The sequence below is a fragment of the Mya arenaria genome, chromosome 2 (assembly GCF_026914265.1).
Source record: "Mya arenaria isolate MELC-2E11 chromosome 2, ASM2691426v1".
Lineage (NCBI taxonomy): Eukaryota > Metazoa > Mollusca > Bivalvia > Myida > Myidae > Mya > Mya arenaria.
The window spans coordinates 55,621,896-55,644,709 of NC_069123.1; the positions used below are offsets into that span (position 1 = coordinate 55,621,896).

A 22,814-nucleotide genomic window follows, 5' to 3' on the forward strand; every position below is an offset into this window, starting at 1 on the left:
GAGGTTGTTTTCGATAAAAATGGCCGAGGAGTTCCGAATGCAAAGGTCAAGGTCACACTTGAATACTAATAGTGGTACCCAATAAAAACTTTTTAGCAATATAGAGTGTTTCAGCTTCATCTAAGTCGTAGCGAAAGTATTGGAATCGAATAAAATCTGTTTTCACTATCAACCGTTGATATATACTTGATATATAAAGTGATTATTTACAAACGCTATCCACCTGACAAGTCGGGGACCGGGGACATCTATCACGCTCCCTTGACAACCTTTGTTCATTTAATGTTGAATCTTGTTTTCATTGATATTTATTTTGCATTTACTTCATATATTGTTCACTAGTCACATGGACACCCTTGCTCTTTTATATCCTTACACTGGGAATAAATCGGACCAACAGACTTGAACTCGTTCCTTGTGTGTACATGAATATCCTGGACTTATGATGTTTGGATTAAAAGCTTCGTACTCCGTATCAGAAAACTGTATTAAAAACAAAATTCAACAGTTCAGTTCTATTAAAGATAAAATTACATTTTTTTTCTGAAGATACATAGTGACGATGAGCACAAGAAGAAAACACAAACAAGGAAACTGTTAGCATTTTGTTTCACCTGTGTAACATGGCCAGCATTTTGTTTCACCTGTGTAACATGGCCAACGGCTTTATAGAATGTATAGGGTCCATCACTGCGGCTGCCGGTTGCCCCGTGTTATTGTCCGCGGCGGCACACTTGTATGTCCGCTCTCTATTTATTATACAGTCTTGTACACACTTGGGTCACGGGGTTTTGGGGCACAAAGTTTCGTTTGAACTGAAAATGTCGCAAGAAAATTAACGGTATGATTAGTGTTAATAGTTATTCAAAATTACCATAAAACTACTGTACATCTAATTATTACTACCTCTATTACTTCGTGGTGCACTAGATTCAAAATTCACACGAATTGCTACTAATTTTCATTTGCAACGACTCGGTTTTCACTTGTTTAGTTTTGAAAGTATAAACTCAGTTTAATAAAAAAAAAAAACAAGGCCAGATCAACCCGATTGCCTAATGGTGGAGTGTTCGCTTTGGTGTGGAATGTCGCCAGTTCACTCCCCTGCCACGTTATACCGAAAGTCGTTAACATACTGTACCAGTAGCTCCCCTGCATCCAGGGGAAAACTGACTGTACCCAGAAAAAAATGTTTCCAGTGCCCTACATTGTTCACATTCGTAACAGTGAGCTATGGTATTGCACCCGTACCTTCGTAACTCACTCAGTTTCTTCAATACCTCTAATATCTGGATAAGACCTGGAATTGCAGTCACTGATGGCGCCACGGCAGAGTCAAGCCATAATGCAGCTGATGGGCGCTGACAGGCTTGCATAATATAAAAGATACAGCAGTCGAAAATGGTAGGTCAAAATAAAACTGCACTATGACGTTGGCTCAGTTTGTGATGCCGCGGTTATCATTGGCTCAGTATTGGTATAGTAATTGTTGCAGCAAATGTTGTCGCGGGAAAACACTACTGTGGCGACATTGCAGTGCTTTATTCGACATCGGTGTTATTAAGAGACGTTTACATTACCGGACTGCTATTGAAGAAATCCAACATTAACATATGTGTGAATAGTGGATGCCTTGTCGAGGCCTTGTTTGTGGAATTAACCGAAAATAGTATGTCAGTTTATCAAATAAAAATGGACTTCGTTTGTAGCACAGTAGGTAAATTTACGTCCATTTTGACTTTGAGGTGAAATAGTTACTGTATCAACAATTAATTGTTTGTCATTAATGTTACATATTAGTAATTGTCATTAAGTGTAAGGGATTTTTTACCATTTTGATTGTTAACGTAAATACAATTTATTTCTTCGGATTTTTTTTTCATGTTCCCATCTGCGAATGGGTAGTTTTGTTTGAGCTATCAGGAAACTTGCTGGATACCTTAAAGTGACACTCTTTTTCAAAAGCAATACATACACGTGTATAACAAACATCAATTTTGACTGATAAACCTTTAACTACTTACTAAATAATGCATTTATGGAACATATTAATTACTAATAACAATATTGTAACTGTGTATTTAATATCAGAAAACGCAAAAATATTAAATGATTGGTGAATGGTAAAATATTTACTGTGGTCTACTATACCGGTAATCTCAAGGTAGAAATACCGTGTTTTATGCTCATTTCTTTCAAATTAAACTCGGTGCCCTTCATAAGAACCATTTATTTCGACATTTTTTTAATATTAAAACAATATTAACAATTGTGGTAAATCTTATTTGGGAGTAAGAGTGCATCTTTAATGCGTTATCCATTTAACACGATATTTGGGAAAAGCATTTTAACGGTTCAAGTTAAAAACTCGACCACATAATTTATCATTACTAGTAAAAATCGGAAAAAAGAGAAGAAGAAGAAAACATAGTAACCACATTTTGTAACACTGCTGCCGCGTAAATCGAGCTCCCATCGTACTGTGGTAATGATTGTCCGTTAACGTGACGGTAGAATGACAACCGCGGTTAAATGATTGACTGTCAAGATGCGACTAGCATGACGTTGAGACAATGATTAATTGTATAGGCAACATTGTGTTACTATGAATGAAACATGTCAAAGTGTTTGTTTGTAAGCAATGCAGTGTGTAAATTGTTCTAAATAGTGAATAATTCGAGGGATTTATAAATGACAAATGTGTATAACGCTGTCGGAATTTGTATTCCCTCTTCGTCTAAACCATTTTTATAATACAAAATAGGACGGATAAATTATTGGATGTATTTCAATGATTAAATAAAAGGAAAACAAAATGAATGTAGTGATAATTAAACGGATATACATGTACCGTGCTCATTTGGTTTTCTTTAGTCTTCTTCTATGTATTTTAGTTGGGTATGTGAGTTTTTGGGATCGGAATAATGTGCTCGGTGGCCTACATAGGTACGTTGTAATAAAACAACCGGCGAACGACAGCCTTAGTGTGTCGGCCATCAAAGCCTTAGTACAATCGCGGCGTTCTTCCCGTAATTATACACATATCGCGAAATCCAAAACCACCACCATCCAGTCTACGGCGACCCACATAGACCCGGCCTTGAAGCGATTGATCGATGAAATTCACGCGAGTGACGACACGAGAGGACAGGAAGTTGTTTTCGAGAAGACCCCCAAATACACGTGCCCAGAGAAACTACGGAAAGTGAACGGCGTAGAGGATCTTCTATGCATGGTTGGTCACGTGATTTATTACAAATGGATTGGTGGTGATCGCAGCGAAATATTTTTTTTTAGAATATTCAAACACTATAATTATATTACTAGTCATAGTTTTCATTGTCGTCCGATGGTCAAGGAAAACAAATAGGGCTTCGACTTTTCTCTGATAATATCTTAACTCTAGTCTTGACCGCTTGTTTCAGAATCCCCCGCGGTTCGATGCGGTAGTCAAAAATCCATGCTGGCACGACGCTCGTGGCAGGTGGCGTTGTCTGCCCTATTTTCAGCTGATTGGCATGGACAAGAGTGGCTCCACGGACCTGTTCGACAAGGTAGCCGGGCACCCGGAAGTGATTAAAAATAAGGGAGCCCTCAACAAGGAGACCATGTGGTGGTCATGGAAGCGATATGGTTGGTAAAAGTGAATCACTGCACAGTACACACAATTTAATGACATGCAGTTTTTGTTTCGCCTGCGCAGCTTGACAGATAACTTTGTCAGAAGTCGTCTTCGTCGATGACGTCACACTTTCTTTTCATATTTTTAACTTTTGAACGACGTGATGTATATGTTTCAATCTCGATACGCTATTTTGCCATGGTCAGTAGATGGTACTTGTAGATTTTGGGATCAATAGGTCAATGGTCAAAGCCATGGTAACCTTTACTAGAATCCATATGGGTGCTCCCGTCAGGCTGCACATTCAGCTTCTGAGTTCAAAAGATTCTTTATACGAGTTGACTTGTTGATCTATTGAGTAACTGATATCTTATTGGTTTAAACTATTATAACATGTGAGGATTTACATAGAAATAAGAATGTTCACGTGTTAAAAAGTGAAAAACATCATCTTTTGAAAACTCGTAAGGCAATAAAACCATATTCTGATATATAAGGGCACATAACTCGACCACCTACTAGCACATAATCAACCTTAGTTCTGGCCTCTTTTTTAGCACGGTCTATAGATCTTATGGTCATACAAATTCTCTCTAAATATAATTTAAGAAGTTGCTAAAGTTTAACAAGATTAAATGTGACATTTTTATATAGATACTTATAATCAATGATTATAATTCTATCTTCATACATTTTCATATATGTATAAGTAGGATTGATGAACAAATTAATTGATCGTTCTTTAAAATCCACCCCACTGCTTGTTGTCAGTACCAGGGCATGTGTATGAGCACAACACATAAACCCACTATTGTTCATGGTTTCTGATGCGATTTTATCTACAATCGAACTTGAGCGATGTATTATGACCCTAACGCAATGCATTTGTCATTATTAAGTTTAATAACGAAGTTTCATCAGAAAAGGTAATACCAGACAGAAAGATTCTTAGCCTATGTAATTATACTTGTCTTATATACCTTGTTAATTGTGTATTCACTGTAAGCATACTTATACACATATTAACTATTGAAACACATTTTGGCTACGTGCCGTATTGAGAGTTACCCGGTACTGATGACTCAATCGGTCTTTCAAACACAGTCTCCACTGCTTATTATATATATTGTACCAAAGCGCTATAGCACGAGACGCGAACCTTATATTTTTACGTAAAATGGGTATCACTCTTAACTGATGCTAGTTCGAGTATGATTGGTTTAAAACAGACCGGTAGATGGTAATGAAGTTATTGTGGACGACGAACAAATGGCGATCACATACGCCCACATTGATCACGTCGTCGTCAGGTGAGTAAAACGTTACATATGTATGCATAAATGTATTTTTCTTCAAAGCTTGTTTGTTTATGAAATGAATTTTCTGCAGGTTTATGGTTAGATGCCAAAAAAGGAAAGCTTGAAAACTTCAAAACATACACGGACTACTTCTCAGTCGCGGCAGAAAGAATTAAGAAGAATTTGAGCCTCATCACCGGTGAGATTGTTCTTCTTGCGCTTGTTAGTCTATCGTTTAGTCATAATTATATTGTCGCTAGTATGTATACCGAGTACAAGTTCTTTCTGCACAGAATATATTGATTGAATGTGCTTCTACTGAATATATCTATATTATTTACAGTATGAAATTATTGTAATTTATAATTATCATATTAAACTGAGTTGTGTTTGTCGAAGAAATGTATGATAGTGATAGTGTGATTGTATGTGGATAGTGATGAAGTTTGGTGTGTAGGTAGCTTATGTGAAGCGCTAGCTTAGGTTTGCTTTTGAGATTGGTGGGGTGAAGGTTAATGTTACTAAAAATAGACAAACGCCCAAGCGCTCCTAGTTTTTAATTAAGTTACTTGAAATTCATGTATTAAATGTGTTGCTTTGTTTTCACATGATTATAATCATCTTACATTAAAAATTGCATTTTTATGTCACACTTCTCATTTACGACCTCATGGTATTGCCGATTGACTTCGCTCTTGAAAGGTGGATGAGCGAAGCAACAAGGTCTTCCTATGCTCGTATGCAGGTCTGGTAAGAATACTAGTCTAAGACCTACCCACGAGCAAAGAAAGACATGCTCTTGATTTTTTTATTGATCAACAAGGTCTTTCCGAAATGCATACATCTGTCAGACAAAGGAGTAGGTGTTTTAAGTCAAGTATTCATTGACTCTTCTTTAAAAGGTTAACCCATAAAGACCGTAAGTTTTTTTAAATGTCGCCGTTTGAAAATAATTTTAGGTTACCCCCATGTATACATTTATATTTCACCCAAAACTCAAACATTGTATCCAACAACCATTTCCTGTCGACCCCACCAGGCGATGGGACCCCGATGGACCTGTGGGATGAGCGCGGCTGGGTCAACCTGCCACAAAACGCCGGCCGGAAGACGCCCCTCTTTCTCACTCCTCACCTCGTCAACCACGTCAACCCGCACGTGAAGTTGATAGTGATATTCCGAGAACCAGTCAATAGGTATGTTGATCAGGCCCGAGGTTCGGGTGTGACCTTGCTCATCCACCAGGACCTTGCTAAACCTGCTAAACCAGTAGGAGTCCTGTTGTTGATTGTATGCCACTTGTTTGGAGAGTTTTGACTACAGTTTACAGCGACTTAAATAGCTTTGTTTTTGCATTAAAGGAAATAATAATAATAGTTAACTGGAAAGAAAATGGAATGATGGAAGTCCGCTACCAAGATGGGCATTCGCCGATGATCTGGATTACAAGAAAAAGCGCCAACATGTGCGTTTTTAACGCCATTATATCCTTGATGTGGTGTCTAGAGCAATCGTATAGTGAATTCACTAGATGAACGTTTTTCAAAATAAAATTCACATTAATTTACGTTCTAAAAGGTGATATTTTTTCAGATTATTGAGCGACTATTGCTTTCTAAAGATCGGTCGACAGACTGCCAAATCATTTCACGAAGAAGTTGTGAGGGGAATCCGAAGCCTGCACGCATGCACGAGAACTCGGACACTGAGGACCTGCCTCTATCATGCAAAACTTATACAATCTTTTAAAGTGCGTTTCAAGCTTACATAGATGCTTTTATTGTTATGTACATTACATTATGGAAATCTCATATACAAATGGTTAAAAAAAATACATAACGCAATAGAATGCCTTTTACAAGAGGTGGAAATGAATCAACTATGCTTGGAAATATTTGGCCGATCTTCAGAACGTTGTTTAAATTACGTCACATTGTTAAACAATATCGATTTTAAGTTTTAAATGGAAAATATAATATGATGCGCTAATATATTTAATTAACAAGTACAGTTAAAACAGTTGTCTAAAATATTGTTAGACATACAACAGAGGGCTTGTGTATCCATTCATTTAATACTTCCCGATCAGTAACTATTAGAAGGTAACAAGGATGACCTTAACAACGTTGTTAACCGGGACAGAGTTCTCAACAATCTGCCCGTACTGTTAGTGTATTTACAGAACATGAAACATTTCAGGCTCGCTTGCACCTTGGTTTTTACTCCATATTCCTGAGGGACTGGCTCCGCGTGTTTCCCCGGAAACAGTTTCTGATCATGCGCACTGAGGATTATTCCAGCGATATTGCCAGACACATCCAGTATGCATTCGACTTTCTTGATCTCGGTAAGAAATGCCCATAAGTTACATTTCCATGTTTTCCTTGTTTTTTGTAAACCCAGCATGCTTTGTTATATAGAATGTAAAGTAAATAAATGTAGAATTTCACAGAAGCGGTTTTTTAAACTGATTAGCCATTGATAAGGACTTTTGATCTACCAAAATTAAATGACATATTTATATTCGCATAACCAAGGTTCCGCAGTTCATTCGTGACTTGAAGGAAAATAAAGAGTAACTCCGAAGTGGCTGGAAATGTCTGACGGATTGATTTTTCAATATTTGTCAAAGCTACAAATATTTGAGTATATATTATAGCCTTAAAGATACACTTACTCCCAGATAAGATTTACTACAATTAATTCAATTGTTTCAATATACCGAAAAGGATGAATAAATGTCGAAAATAATGGTTCTTATGTAGGATACCGAGTTTAATTTAAAAGAAAAATGCAGAAAACGCAGTATTTCTACCTTATGACACAAAAATAAATCACAATCATTATTTTAGCACTCACCAATCATTTAATATTTTTGCGTTTTCAGCTATCAAATTAAAGGTTACAATCTTGTTATCAGTAATTAATATTTTCCATAAATTAATTATTTAGTAAGTAGTTAAGGTTTATCATTCAACATGTATGTGTGTTATACATTTGTATGTATTGATTTTGCATAAAAGTGTCACTTTAAATGCCGATAGCAATGTTGCAGGTTTGAACAGTTCAGCATTCGCTAATAAATGTAACGTTTATACTTACAGGGAAGATTTCCCAGCAAACAATAAGAAAGTTGTCAACCTCCAGTCGGAAACACGTGACAAAGAAAAGAAAAGCGGTGTCAATGCTAGAGAAAACACGGGCTCTTGTACATGAACTTTATAAACCATTTATGAAAGACTTAGCCTTTATACTTCATGATGATAAATACTTGTGGCATAACGTGTGAATAATTAAATATACAGACTTTTTATATGAGTAATTGATTTTACGCGTTTGCTGGAGTATCCCTCGTAATATTCTCAGTAAGCAAAGCCATACTTTTAGGATAGTAGTATTAGTTTGATCTGTTTAAACGTATTTATTTGTCTCAATAAACTATGTGACTTACATGAATAAAAAAACTGTTCTGTTCTGTTCTAATTTAAAAATCGAATGATACACACTCTTCAGGAATTGTCTGTACAATATCTCTTTATCATGTTCCAAATATATTGAGAATAATTTTCGTTCACTGATTACGGATTCGTCTGAAACATGAAGATTGTACCAACACCCGGTACACCTACTTCAAGTACTCATTCATGTGGATACATTCTTAGAAATATGAAAAACACTCGTGAAATCAATGAAAAAAGGTTACAACAAACCTTTCAATCCGGCTTGGCATTGGAACAAAAATCGCCGGTTATAAATGTCGAAATTTACAGATGACCTTTTGACGTAAACAAATTGTTAATTCTCCGACCATTGTTCTCAGGCACACTACGTCAATTGGAAAAAAAAACAAACATGTAAAACTCCTTTTTAAAGTTGTTATTCATTGAATGTTATTTGTGTTTATTGTAATTAATATTAAATACAAGAACCACGTATAAAATTCACCTGCAAAACTTTAAACTCGATTCCCTCAATAATTACCGTTTGCCGACCCGTAGCTCTGTATACAACCATAGTCACAATTAAAATAACAGCGTCACATTAAAATGTCACGAGTTCTGGTTACGGTGTTGTCTTCAGTGGATACATTCCAAAAGGTTATATATATAACGTGTTCACGAAGTTCTCAGTAAGCTAATAAAATGTAAGATCTGATATAAGAGTATAGTGGCAGCAGCGATACGACAGTTATCGCTGTATTATGAGTAAGACACCCCAGCAGAGGGATTATCTTTCCCAATTAAGGAATATCGGAGAGTAAGAAATATCTGTGCTCTTTATATTTTTTCCTGGTTGATTCATTATTGTGAAGTCGTGCAAGGGAAGTAATCGCGGTGTGTAGGTTTAAGCAGTGTAGTGATATTTAACCTACTGTTAAAAGTAAGACTCTGGTTGGTTAATACGAAAGGTTTAGTCCAATCAAAGCCACGCTCTTAGACACATGTTTGACAAGGTAGCCAATATGGCTGCGCCCATGAATTCAAAACAACACCCATAACACATATTTGTGTTAAACAGTGATAAACATTTTAAAGTGTTGATATTTTACTTTAAATCAGTAAACCATGTTAATGCAGTTATTGTTAACTCGATATAAGCTTTAAAATGTACTTAAATTAAAAGTGTAGAAACTATATAGATATTTCAATTTCAAGGAAAACCGGAAATTATTCACGGAAGACCCACTCAAATCGGTTTTCAAGTGACATTATTTATTTAACTAGTTAAGTCGGTGAAATTTATACTGTCGATGTTGTGAGTGCACAAAAATGCCACAACTTCAAGCATTTAGAAGAAAATGGGCAATTGGAAGTGATGATTTTGTATATCCTGGTCTTGGAGAAATATTCCTTCGTATAATTTGGTATTTCATAAAAGATTGAATTATATTTTCTGTTTTTGGTATAATTGGATGCATTGGTATGCTACTTAATACAAATACACATTTACAATTGTCTCAATTATTGTGCTGTATGTTAGTAGACTATTAAAATTGTCTGATACTTGCATACATGTCTCATGTTTATATAATTTAAGTGTCTTCTTTTAGTCACAAGCAATGACAGTTTTTATATGTTTTTGTTCACAGGTTGGTCGTTGTTTCTGTTATATTCCATCTCCACAAGGATGCATTCAATTGCAAAGGAGGAGATTTGTTACATGCTTACTTTGTTGGCTTACTGACATTACTTGTTGTCAGTATCCTTATGGCATCTGTGGTGGTTTACTTGAGCATGCAAGGAACGATTACTAACCAATGGCCAAGGAGAAAAATAACAATTCCTTTATACATTAAAGTAGCCATTTGTTTGCCAGAGTTGGCTTGGAACATCATGGGCACATACTGGTCATTTGGCATATCTAGTGGATGTGAGGTACCTGTTGTGTTGACAGTAAAAGCAGTAGTTCTTACTGGCTGGGTCATTGGAATAATTGTATTGGTTGGCCTAGGAATTGTTTTTGATCCACTTGGTGCAATCCATGGGTCCTCTACTGCATCTAAGGAGCAAGCCCAAAGACTTTGGCAAACAAGGTGTGTTGTAATTTCATCCATTGTGATTGCTTCTTTTTCACTTATTTGTGGTTATTTTTTCTGATAACTTAGTTTATTAAAGTATTTAAATAAATTTGAATTTAATCTGTTGTATTGTCTATTAAGGAAATGTTCAAAGGTTTCTCTGGCTTGCATGACTGTACTCAAAGACTATACTATTACTAATGTTTCAGATGTAAAATACTCTGTTGCTGTGTTGGCTGTGATGAAAAAAGTATAGCTGCTTTCAATGGAATAGCTGAGATTGTTTCAAACTTTTTTGAGGTATCAAACAAAACTTTTCTTTTCACCCATGAATGTACTGTAAAACATATTGATGTAATGAAGTCAATCGTTTTGGATTATTTATTAGCTTGACTATTCGAAGAATAGGTGGGTTATACTACTCGTCCCAGCGTCGGTGTCGGCATGGGCGTCCAGTTAAAGTTTTAGGACAAGTTGGGATTTTCACTTATAAGTCCAATACCTTTTATTTAATTGAATCAATTCTTCACACAGTTGTTCAGGGCCATCACATGATGAGGTTAGATAACTCCATATTATTCTTTACACAGATTATGGCCCCTGATTGACTATGAAACTTAGGTTAAAGTTTTAGGGCAGGTTGGGATATTTATAAATAACTTCTATACCCTTTGTTCAATTGACTTAATACTTCACAAAGTTGTTCAGGACCATCACACAAGAGGTTACATAACTCCATATTATCCTTAATACAAGTTATGGCCCCTGATTGACTTAGGTTAAAGTTTTAGGGCAGGTTAAAGTTTTAGGGCAAGTTGGGATTTTCACTTAAAACTCTTAATACCATTCATTTAATTGACTTAATACTTCACAAAGTTGTTCAGGGCCATCACATGACGAGGTTAGATAACTCCATATTATTTTTACACAGATTATGGCCCCTGATTGACTATGGAACTTAGGTTAAAGTTTTAGGACAGGTTGGGATATTTATTAGTAACTTCTATACCCTTCATTCAATTGACTTAATACTTCACACAATTGTTCAGGACCATCACCCAATGAGGTTACATAACTCCATATCCTTAATACAAGTTATGGCCCCTGATTGACTTAGGTTAAAGTTTTAGGCAAGTGAAAGTTAAGGGCAAGTTGGGATTTTAATAAAAAAAAGCTGCTATACCTTTCATTCAATGCACTTAATAAAATTCAAAATTATTTACGACCATCTTACAACAAGAATCATAACTCCATTTTAACCCAAAATACAAATTATGTCCCTTGAATATATATATTTTTTTTAAATTTCTTTTGACAGGCACATTTTTACATTCTTAACCAGTTTTTGCCAAGGAAAAACAAGGAGGGCTAAACTATATCAGGGCTTTTTCTATAGTACCCACGGGTCCGACTATCGGACCCATTCCCAAAGCAAAATATAAGATATTTTTCCCAATCCAAAAAAAAAAATCCCAATCCAAAAAAAAAAAAAAAAAAAATTTTTTTTTTTTTAGAATTTTTTTTTACCTGTACTGGTTCATTTTCAACATCCTAATACATTATGTGATTGTAAGTTTTTTTGGTAATTGAACTCAGAAATCATTGATTTTCATTACATTCAGACATATGAACTATTATATGTCATGATTTATTGCAATATATATTTACACCCCAAGGATTGATATTTCAGCCATTGTGGGTCTTTTAAAGGGAAAATAAACTAATATTAAATCATTTCCTTATTCACAGGAGACTAGACAGCTTTTTCTTTTCACTGTAAAATTTCCCAATTTCCGCATTTTCACGACGCAAAATTTCCCAAAATGTCTAGGGTCTTTTTCCCAAAATGGGCAGAAAAAGCCCTGTATATGGCCCTTGAATTTTTTTTTTTTTTTTTTTAGAATTTTTTTTTACCTGTACTGGTTCATTTTCAACATCCTAATACATTATGTGATTGTAAGTTTTTTTGGTAATTGAACTCAGAAATCATTGATTTTCATTACATTCAGACATATGAACTATTATATGTCATGATTTATTGCAATATATATTTACACCCCAAGGATTGATATTTCAGCCATTGTGGGTCTTTTAAAGGGAAAATAAACTAATATTAAATCATTTCCTTATTCACAGGAGACTAGACAGCTTTTTCTTTTCACTGTAAAATTTCCCAATTTCCGCATTTTCACGACGCAAAATTTCCCAAAATGTCTAGGGTCTTTTTCCCAAAATGGGCAGAAAAAGCCCTGTATATGGCCCTTGAATTTTTTTTTTTTTTTTTTTTTTAAATTTTATCTTAATTTCTTTTGAAAGGCATATTGGTATATTCTTTACCACATTTTCATAATGGGAAATCAAGTTATTTGAATGACTTGCATCATTTTTCGGGTGGTGGGAGGGCAGCATCAAAGTCACCTTATGTATTGAATAATTTTAGTTAGGTTTGACATAAATAGACCAAACTAGGTAATATTACATTGTTATTGTAAGTCAAAGCAGCGAAGTCGAGCGCGCTGTCTTACGACAGCTCTTGTTATAATTTCTTCCCAGTTAATTTCTTCCCAGCTCAAAACCTATAAATGAGAATGTGTCTGCTTGAAGTAAAGTTATAGTGACTATTTTTCCTTTTCCTTATTATGAAGTAATCTTATTATGAAGTAATCTTTAACAAATGTTGGCTTTTTTTTAGGGTGGGTGGGTATTCAGTTCTTGCAATGTAAACAAAGTTTGTTTTTCAACAGGGTGTAGATCTTGTTCCCACGGATATCGCATGTGGCTTAATCCTTGTTCATCGAATTCAGAAGAATGAACAACATAGGCTTAAATCAGTTGTTGTCCAAACCAGAGATTTACAAAGGCCAGATACACATACCAACAGGTAAAATGTTGTTTTTTTGTATCTTTTTTTGTAAATGGTAATTTTTGTGGGTTGAAAACCCCCTGAATACATTATAGTTGTTCAATTCTGATAGAACACATGTTTTTTCACTTTTATGTAAAACAATAAGACTTAAGACATCTATAGCCTGCGGGCAGAAGCATTTATTTCAGGATAGTTTTTTTGGAATTTGATGACTTAAAAAACTAATTGTTATAATGCAGTATTCCTAGTTCTTCAAGTTATCCTGCCCCTAAACATTGGATGACAGTGCCATTAATGTGCCACTACATGAAGTTTGCTATGGCTAGCTATGGATGGCCTCTCTACGTATTTACCCATCTTTTAACTGGTGCTTGCCGTTTGTGGCCACAGTGCAGGTATATACCAATTTAAATGTTTTGCAATGTGATAAAAGTACAGTAAACAATGTGTTGTTTTTTTAGGTTTTTTAGTGTATTAAAGCCATTAGAGGAAATTTCCCACCTTTAAGAGGCATTAAAAAAAGTTATCAAGTGGGAATCTGTCAGTTGCTGTCTGTTTTCTTCATAGAAATACATTAAATAACTTTTAAAAGAACTGTCGCCACCATAAAATCTGTGATATAATCCCTTTGAAATGAATGTTTATTGTACATTATTGTTGCAGGAAAAAAAAGGAAAATTGGAAGTTGATTTTCATGAAGATAATTTGTTTCAGTATATTTTAGGCTAACACATTTGGCTATATCCACCATATGTTTGTTTAGGTGCTGCACATGTACCAAGTCCCATGGTGATGTGACGAACGACAACTGCTGTCTGTGTAATACCGCTTCCATACACAAAACCACCGGGACTTATCCAGATGATATTGTCTATGCTTCATTTCATAATAAGGTCCTGCTGCTTTAATACTGTCATGAACATGTGCATTGCATAGACATTTTGTTGTAATAATATCCTAAATACAAGAAGAATAAAAGATAAAAATATTATAAGATATAATATTATATATGTTTAGCTGTAGTTCAGTCATTGTAAGGGTTTGAAAATGCTCATTATTCATGAATCACTCAGACATCGGGATTTAAAGCCAGGAAAATAATAATTTACTAATGTATGCCAATTATTCAATAAAAGTGTTACAAATTTTAATCCTAGTAAAATGAACCGAAACCAACAGAAATGGGGACAAAAAAAAGGATATTGTGAAAATAAGATGATTTACAGCTCTAATCCCATGTCTTGAAAGGTGATGTTATTGTTCGTTACCAACCTGAAGTTGTCATTTGTATTCTTTCAGATTTACGAAATTCCATTCTTTGTCAGTATTGATAGAAAACATAACGCAGTCGTGGTTGCTGTGAGGGGAACACTTTCTCTGAAAGTAAGATCACTGCAGAGAATAACACATCTTTGAATAAAAAATCTTAAAACGCTTCAGTAATATGTCAACTCTTGAAATATATGTGAACAAGTTATGTTAAAGACAATCAAAACAGTAATGATATATATCATCATAAATAAATCAGGCCATTTTCTGACCATTTTTGGACAAGGACCCTTGACATTTTGGGAAAATTGACTTCGCGAAAACTGTAATTTATAAAAAAAATAATTGCTTTACATAAACAAGTGTCTCCTGCAATTTGTTTTGCAAAGTTTCTTATTCATTTCAAAAGACCTGAAATGGCTGAAATATCAATCTGTGTGAGTAATAATATCTATTGAAATAAATCATGACAATTAATATTGCATACTGATATCTGAATGTGATGAAAACATTGATTTTTAAATTCAATAATCCCCAAAACCATTACAGGTGAAAGGACATTCATAAAAAATCACAAAAAACACACATTTTATTTAGTGATTTTTCTCTCCTGATTGTGAAAATACCATATATTTTGTTAGGGGAATGGGTCTGCCAGTTAGACCTGTAGGCACTATAGAAAAGGTCCTGTAAATTGTATCTTGACTGAAGAAAAACATGTTATCATGTACACTGTACAACCATTGCAGTGCTTCTGTATCTTATGGTGTGTATCTGTTTTTCAGGATGTGATAACAGACCTGACAGCAGAGTGTGACTCCCTGGACATTGAGGATCTTGAGGACTGTAAGGCACACCGGGGCATCCTGCAGGCTGCCAAGTATGTGCAGGAAACACTCGACAAACACAGAATACTCGAGAATGCTTTTGACATAGCACAGGAGGTATTCTTAAAAACTCATGATTAATTATGTCTAGTTTGAATATTTGAAGTTGAACAATCATAAAGATACAAGATGATGGCAATTATTATAAAGATTTTCCTGCAAAAAAACCCCCCATTAAAACTATATATATATATTACATGGGTAAATGGCTGTTTTTTTACAAGCACTTTTTGTGTCGCCTGACTAGGTGACATATAGGCGTAACTTTTGTCAGCGGTGGCGGCAGCGGCAGTCGCGTCCCGTTTTCACTTTTCCCGCGCATATCTCGTAAATAATTAGTGGTATCAGTGAAATTTTATATGTAGATAGATCTCATTGAGGTTAAGTGCAGTGCATAAGAACCGTAACTCTTGCTTCCATATTTTCAGAGTTATTGCCCTTTGTTAATTTTCATTCTTTAAGTTAAAGTTTTGTCCGGAGCATATCTTGTAAAATATTAGAGATATCAACTGAAACTTCATATGTAGATAGATCTCATAGAGGGCAAGTGCAGTGCACAATAACAGAAACTCTTGCTTTCTTAGTTTTAGAGTAATTGCCCTTTGTTAATTTTCATGCTTAAAGTTTTGTCTGGGGCATATCTTAAAGAATATAAGAGGTATCAACTTGAAACTTCATAGCTAGATAGATTTCATTGAGGGCAAGTACAGTGCACAAGATGTGTAACTTTGGCATTTATATGTTTAAAGTTATTAGCCTTTGTTATTTTCCAGCTTAAATTTTGTCAGGGGCATATATCGTAAACTACAAGAGGTATCAACCTAAAACTTAATAGATAGATAGATCTCGTTGAGGGCAAGTGCATTGCACAAGAACCGTAACTCTTTCTTCCATATTTTTAGAGTTATTGCCGACAGTAAATAATTCGTCAGGCGACACATCCGACTCAAGGAGTTCTAGTTAGAATTATTCCAAGGTATTTTAGTGCTATATAATCAATACCAGTTAATTTCTTATAAAACTTGGGACTTTTCAAATGGTATGCAAGTCAGTTATGGGCCACTGTATATGTCCCCTTACCTCAAGGGTGCCCAGCTGGTGATCACGGGCCACAGTCTGGGCGCTGGTTCAGCTTCCCTTCTTGCCATTCTCCTCAAGCCCAAGTACCCAGACCTCATCTGCTTCGCTTTCTCTCCATCTGGTGGACTTATGAGGTGAGGAGAAAAAATACAGCCGAGGAAATGATATCAGCTGTTTTATGACATAAAATTAATACATATAGTTTTTTTAATCTCATGCAGGAATCTCTTTGTATGTGTGTGCTTATAATGTTATTGAAACAAATTCTTAAATTTCACTACATAAGAATAATGTAACAGTGGTGTTATACTATTTACAGTGAAGCTTATAATAAATAATAAACTTTATTTCCACCAGGTTTGAAATTCCATGTAAGAACATCCTGGTGTATAGTCTCTAACACTTTGTACAGGGCTGTGTATGAGGAATTTTGGGGCTGATATAAGGCCATATTCCCCAAGCCAAGGAATATGTATTTTTGCCAACATTTTGTTTCAAATTTCCCTCCATTTTCTCAAAATACTAACTATAAAAATTGTTTGCATGTCAGATTAAAAATAATAAAACTAATTACATGTTAATTACATCAATTTGCATTAAAGTGTTTTTTTAGTAGTTTTTTGCTCGACTATGGAGAGCAATACAACTCACCCAAGCGTCATCGTTGGCAAACACCTTGGTTACGGTTTTGCGTGCAAGCACACATAGGTTAATATCTCAGCAACTGCTTGAGGTATTGCATTGAGACTTGATACAATGGTACTCAACCATTCAACCTACTTGATTCACCAAGTTAGATAACTCTAGTTTGCATTTAATGCAAATAATAGGCCTTTATTATTCGACTTACAATTCTGGTTAAGGTTTTGCGTGTAAGCACACATAGGTTAATCTCTCAGCAACTACTTGATTATTGCATTGAGACTTTATACAATGTTATTCAACCACTCTACGTAATTGAATAACCAAGATTGATAACTGTATTTTGCTAATAATTGCCCTTTATTATTAGACTTAAAAATTCTGGTTGAAATTTTTCATGTAACCACATTTATGTTAATATCTCAGCACATCATGTATTGCATTGAAATCTAATCTAACAGTGATCCATGCATGTTTTGCCAAAACTTCTCAATCCTTATACTGAAAAGCGGCAGAATAGTCGAGCGCACTCTCTCTGTGACAGCTCTTGTTTTTCTGTTGCTAAATACCCTTCAAAGCAAAAATAATTCTCCTAGCACAGGGCTCTGGACACATTCCTCAAATATAGAATGACAGCACTTCTGTATGCTCTTAATACATGATGTACATTGTCTTAATTACACAGTCTTCATGCTAGCGAGTACTGTCGAGACTTTGTCTGTTCTGTGGTTCTGGGGAGAGACATTATCCCACGTCTGGGCATTCACACCATGGAAAGGCTCAAGGCTCAGCTGCTGCGGGCTGTACAGGCTTCTGACATGCCAAAGGTAGGAAGAACAGAAATAATTAAAAGAAGTAAATATGATGACATGTCTATTACATTAGATAATCAAAGACCATTATTATTATTTGAAATGAATGTTCTATTTAAGGTTAAAGTGCCAGAAGATCTTGTCCTTTTATTGGAATGATACACTTGAAGATGTAATTTGTGTGTGTGTATTTTTATAACTGATAATAGGTTACTCATTTTCAAATAGTGATTATAACAGTATGAATGGATGCATGGATTCATCATGCTTACTGTTTTACCTATTGCAGTACCAGTTGCTGGCCAGTGGAGTGTGGCAGATGTTTTGTGGGTTGGGGGAGCCAAGCCCTCCCCCTAGTGAGGAAACAGAGGTACACACACCCCTCATCTCTGACACCCACCCCACCCCTTCATATGCCCGGCACCAACCAGATCTGCAGGTAACACATCTCTGCTTAGCTGTATAGTATCATGCCATGTATATATGTTCAACATACAATGTATCTTACAGACATTTCTATCATGTTTTATGTATTATTATATATTTAATGTGTACAAAATCAAAGTAAAGTAAAAAACAACAACAACAGAAGTCCATTCAGATTATGAGTCCTACTGTTGTTTTATAGACTGAAAGTATACTTTATTTAATATTGTTTTGCAAAATTAAGTTCACATCAAAGAATGAGTATTTAGAAATAGTTTTAAGAGTCTTTCCGAAAATGTTTAAGGTACATGTTTATTCTACCATTTAAATCTTATATACATGAATTGCTTTGAATTCTATTTTAGCCAAAACCAATAGGGGTAATACATTATATGGTTGCATGATGGTTAGCAGATTTAGCCTGAATTGCTTATATAGTGCACCTGGATATGTGCAGCTGTGTTGGTTTTGTATATGAAATAACACTTGTACTAGCATTATGTATAATTTAATAGTTAAATGATTTTCTGTCATAACTGTTTTATATTTTATATATATGCTTTGGTTGATGGTTGGTATTTACAAAACAGCTTACACATAACTGTATTTATGTGTCATTTATTACCTAATTTTTGTTTTTTAGAGATAAGTTTAATCTTGTGTGTTTTAGCTTTCTCTGGTCGTGTTGTTTTATTTTATTTCATTTTACTTAAATCTTTAAGTTAGCTAAAGTATTAGATAACATTGATTAAGTTTATGATTTCAAACACATTACAATGATGTTCCTGTGGCATAAACATTTGCATATACTCATGACCTTAGGTATAATAACATTTGAAAGAGCTGTCAGCTAGGTTTGTGCAATAATTAGCCGATGGAATCTAAACTAACTACAAACTTAAGTCACATAAAACTAATGCAATACTTGATACTTTTTAACTGTTAACCCTATCAAGGACCTGTAAACCATAATTTTATATTATATAGGTCCCTGACTCTATGATTAAATAAACAAATATGGTTTAACCATTCCTTCACATGCACATGTCTCCTACCTGAGGGTTAATCAATGGTTGTTGTAGGTTGCTGCGGGCATTGCTGAGCGACAGAGGGAACAGCGTCTGCTCACCCACACCTGGATGTATCCGCCAGGCCACATTTTACAGATCATTGAGGCCTCTGAGAAAGTGTATGTCATAATTCTTACATACTTTATATTTTCCTTTTATTTATCAATATCACCCACCTTTTAAAAGATATGGACTAAATTGCTTCAAGCATTATTTCATTTTTGGACATATTTGGATAAGACTAGATTCATTTGTTGAAATCATACTATGTTGATGGCATTGTTCTAATTAAAACACTAAAAGAAACTATCAGTGGTAATGTTTTCTCTTTTCTTGAAATAAGCTTAAGTTAATGGAGAAAACTGTATTTATTTGATCTGTATACACTATTGCCCAGGTCTTGCTGTGGAGAGCCTGACTATGAGGCCGTATGGTCACAGCCTGAGGAATACAAGGAGGTGCTGGTCAGCCCAAAGATGTTGTCTGACCACATGCCTGACGCAGTCATGAAGGCCCTCGACCAGCTGATGGACCGGGGCATCCTGCCAACCACCCAGCCCATTGATGGGCAAATCATTGTGTGACTATGTGTCCTGCCCGGCTCCCATTCCCTAACACTGCCATCATCCCATGACAGGAGACGAAGCAATCTCCATGTGACAAGGAGTGGAGTAATAACTGTCTTTTGGAATTTATATATGTTTTTATAGAGAATTGAGTTATGATCTCCATGAAAGAAAGTTTCCTTGTCAGTGTTCCATGTCTTTTAGACAAACAATTCATTTGACTATTTTTGTACTTCTTATACATCTTCATATTTTTGTATTAACTGTTTCCAGTTTAATATTATGGCTAAATTTTTAATCAAACCAACTTTTGTTATCTTCTGTATGTAATTGGTGCACAGTATGGAAGTTTTCACATTGAACTTTTCAACAATAAACAATTCAACAAAGATTTCATGTTATATTTAAGTTTTCCTAAATCATTTCGTATTTAGTCACCTATTTTATCCTAATATATCAATATGATAATGATTTTACCAGGTAAAAAAATTGTTTCAGTATGCTCGTCATAACGATAATAAAAGGTACGCCATTGCTTAAAAGTACGCCATTGCTTAAACTTAAAAGTACACCATTGCTTAAAAGTACACCATTGCTTAAACTTAAAAGTACACCATTGCTTAAAAGTATGCCATTGCTTAAACTTAAAAGTACACCATTGCTTAAAAGTACACCAGTGCTTAAACTTAAAAGTACACCATTGCATAAAAGTACACCATTGCTTAAAAGTATTCCATTGCTTAAAAGTACACCATTGCTTAAACTTAAAAGTACACCATTGCTTAAAAGTACACCATTGCTTAAACTTAAAAGTACACCATTGCTTAAACTTAAAAGTACACCATTGCTTAAAAGTATTCCATTGCTTAAAAGTACGCCATTGCTTAAACTTAAAAGTACACCATTGCTTAACAGTACACCATTGCTTAAACTTAAAAGTACACCATTGCTTAAACTTAAAAGTACACCATTGCTTAAACTTAAAAGTACACCATTGCATAAAAGTATTCCATTGCATAAAAGTACACCATTGCTTAAACTTAAAAGTACACCATTGCATAAAAGTAAACCATTGCTTAAAAGTACACCATTGCTTAAACTTAAAAGTACACCATTGCTTAAAAGTATTCCATTGCTTAAAAGTACACCATTGCTTAAACTTAAAAGTACACCATTGCTAAAAAGTACACAATTGCTTAAACTTAAAAGTACACCATTGCTTAAAAGTATTTCATTGCTTAAAAGTACACCATTGCTTAAACTTAAAAGTACACCATTGCTTAAAAGTACACCATTGCTTAAACTTAAAAGTACACCATTGCATAAAAGTATACCATTGCTTAAACTTAAAAGTACACCATTGCTTAAAAGTACATCATTGCTTAAAAGTATTCCATTGCTTAAAAGTACACCATTGCTTAAACTTAAAAGTACACCATTGCATAAAAGTACACCATTGCTTAAAAGTACACCAATGCTTAAACTTAAAAGTACACCATTGCTTAAAAGTATTCCATTGCTTAAAAGTACACCATTGCTTAAACTTAAAAGTACACCATTGCTTAAAAGTACACCATTGCTTAAACTTAAAAGTACACCATTGCATAAAACTATACCATTGCTTAAACTTAAAAGTACACCATTGCATAAAAGTATTCCATTGCTTAAACTTAAAAGTACACCATTGCATTAAAGTATTCCATTGCATAAAAGTACACCATTGCTTAAACTTAAAAGTACACCATTGCATTGCATAAAAGTATTCCATTGCATAAAAGTACACCATTGCTTAAACTTAAAAGTACACCATTGCATAAAAGTACACCATTGCTTAAACTTAAAAGTACACCATTGCATAAAAGTACACCATTGCTTAAAAGTATTCCATTGCTTAAAAGTACACCATTGCTTAAACTTAAAAGTACACCATTGCTTAAAAGTACACCATTGCATAAAAGTACACCATTGCTTAAACTTAAAAGTACACCATTGCATAAAAGTACACCATTGCTTAAAAGTATTCCATTGCTTAAACTTAAAAGTACACCATTGCATAAAAGTACACCATTGCTTAAACTTAAAAGTACACCATTGCATAAAAGTACACCTTGCTTAAACTTAAAAGTACACCATTGCATAAAAGTACACCATTGCTTTAACTTAAAAGTACACCATTGCATAAAAGTACACCATTGCTTAAAAGTATTCCATTGCTTAAACTTAAAAGTACACCATTGCATAAAAGTACACCATTGCTTAAACTTAAAAGTACACCATTGCTTAAAAGTACTCCATTGCATAAAAGTACACCATTGCTTAAACTTAAAAGTACACCATTGCATAAAAGTACACCATTGCTTAAAAGTATTCCATTGCTTAAAAGTACGCCATTGCTTAAACTTAAAAGTACACCATTGCATGAAAGTATTCCATTGCTTAAAAGTTCACCAATGCTTAAACTTAAAAGTACACCATTGCATAAAAGTACACCATTGCATAAAAGTACACCATTGCTTAAAATAATGTGCAGAAATTTTAGTTAGTGTGTAAGAAAACTGTTGATTATTGATGTTTTGTCAGTTGATTATTGATGTTTTGTCAGTTGATTATTGATGTTTTGTCAGTTGATTATTGATGTTTTAACAGTTTATTATTGATGTTTTGACATCAAGCGTTCATGCTTTAGTTAGTGCACTTTGCTTCTAGTATGGATTCAATGCAATCAAATGATCTGTGATATATGTTTTTAATCGTTATT

At 34.6% G+C, this 22,814-nt stretch overlaps 2 protein-coding genes across 3 annotated transcripts; both read left to right on the forward strand.

The window, feature by feature from the left end:
- Positions 1–1,085: 1,085 nt before the first annotated feature.
- LOC128215984 (carbohydrate sulfotransferase 15-like) lies at positions 1,086–8,354 on the forward strand. Its single transcript, XM_052922584.1, has 9 exons — positions 1,086–1,236; positions 1,496–1,669; positions 2,895–3,235; positions 3,426–3,633; positions 5,012–5,119; positions 5,960–6,116; positions 6,514–6,670; positions 7,120–7,267; positions 8,025–8,354. Exons 1-9 carry the CDS (start codon positions 1,086–1,088, stop codon positions 8,207–8,209), a joined length of 1,629 nt encoding a protein of 542 aa, XP_052778544.1. The 3' UTR covers positions 8,210–8,354.
- Positions 8,355–9,345: 991 nt separating this feature from the next.
- On the forward strand, positions 9,346–20,445 carry LOC128219725 (diacylglycerol lipase-beta-like). Of its 2 annotated transcripts, XM_052927676.1 has the most exons (14): positions 9,346–9,784; positions 10,010–10,453; positions 10,648–10,738; positions 13,183–13,319; positions 13,544–13,699; positions 14,068–14,197; positions 14,604–14,687; positions 15,359–15,517; positions 16,547–16,674; positions 17,868–18,009; positions 18,284–18,433; positions 18,786–18,800; positions 19,503–19,609; positions 19,888–20,445. In XM_052927676.1, exons 1-14 carry the CDS (start codon positions 9,690–9,692, stop codon positions 20,072–20,074), a joined length of 2,025 nt encoding a protein of 674 aa, XP_052783636.1. In that variant the 5' UTR covers positions 9,346–9,689; the 3' UTR covers positions 20,075–20,445. The 2 variants fall into 2 exon arrangements, with proteins under 2 accessions (XP_052783636.1, XP_052783645.1); XM_052927685.1 differs by lacking the exon at positions 18,786–18,800.
- Positions 20,446–22,814: the final 2,369 nt, after the last annotated feature.

Excerpts from the sequence above, each read along its gene's own strand:
- LOC128215984 (XM_052922584.1), top strand. The coding sequence starts at position 1,086 with ATGTCGCCAGTTCACTCCCCTGCCACGTTATACCGAAAGTCGTTAACA. Across the intron at positions 1,237-1,495 it reads ATTCGTAACAGTGAGCTATG|CAAATGTTGTCGCGGGAAAA; the intron begins GTATTGCACCCG and ends TAATTGTTGCAG. Across the intron at positions 5,120-5,959 it reads GAATTTGAGCCTCATCACCG|GCGATGGGACCCCGATGGAC; the intron begins GTGAGATTGTTC and ends CGACCCCACCAG.
- LOC128219725 (XM_052927676.1), top strand. The coding sequence starts at position 9,690 with ATGCCACAACTTCAAGCATTTAGAAGAAAATGGGCAATTGGAAGTGAT. Across the intron at positions 10,739-13,182 it reads TTGTTTCAAACTTTTTTGAG|GGTGTAGATCTTGTTCCCAC; the intron begins GTATCAAACAAA and ends GTTTTTCAACAG. Across the intron at positions 14,198-14,603 it reads ATGCTTCATTTCATAATAAG|ATTTACGAAATTCCATTCTT; the intron begins GTCCTGCTGCTT and ends GTATTCTTTCAG.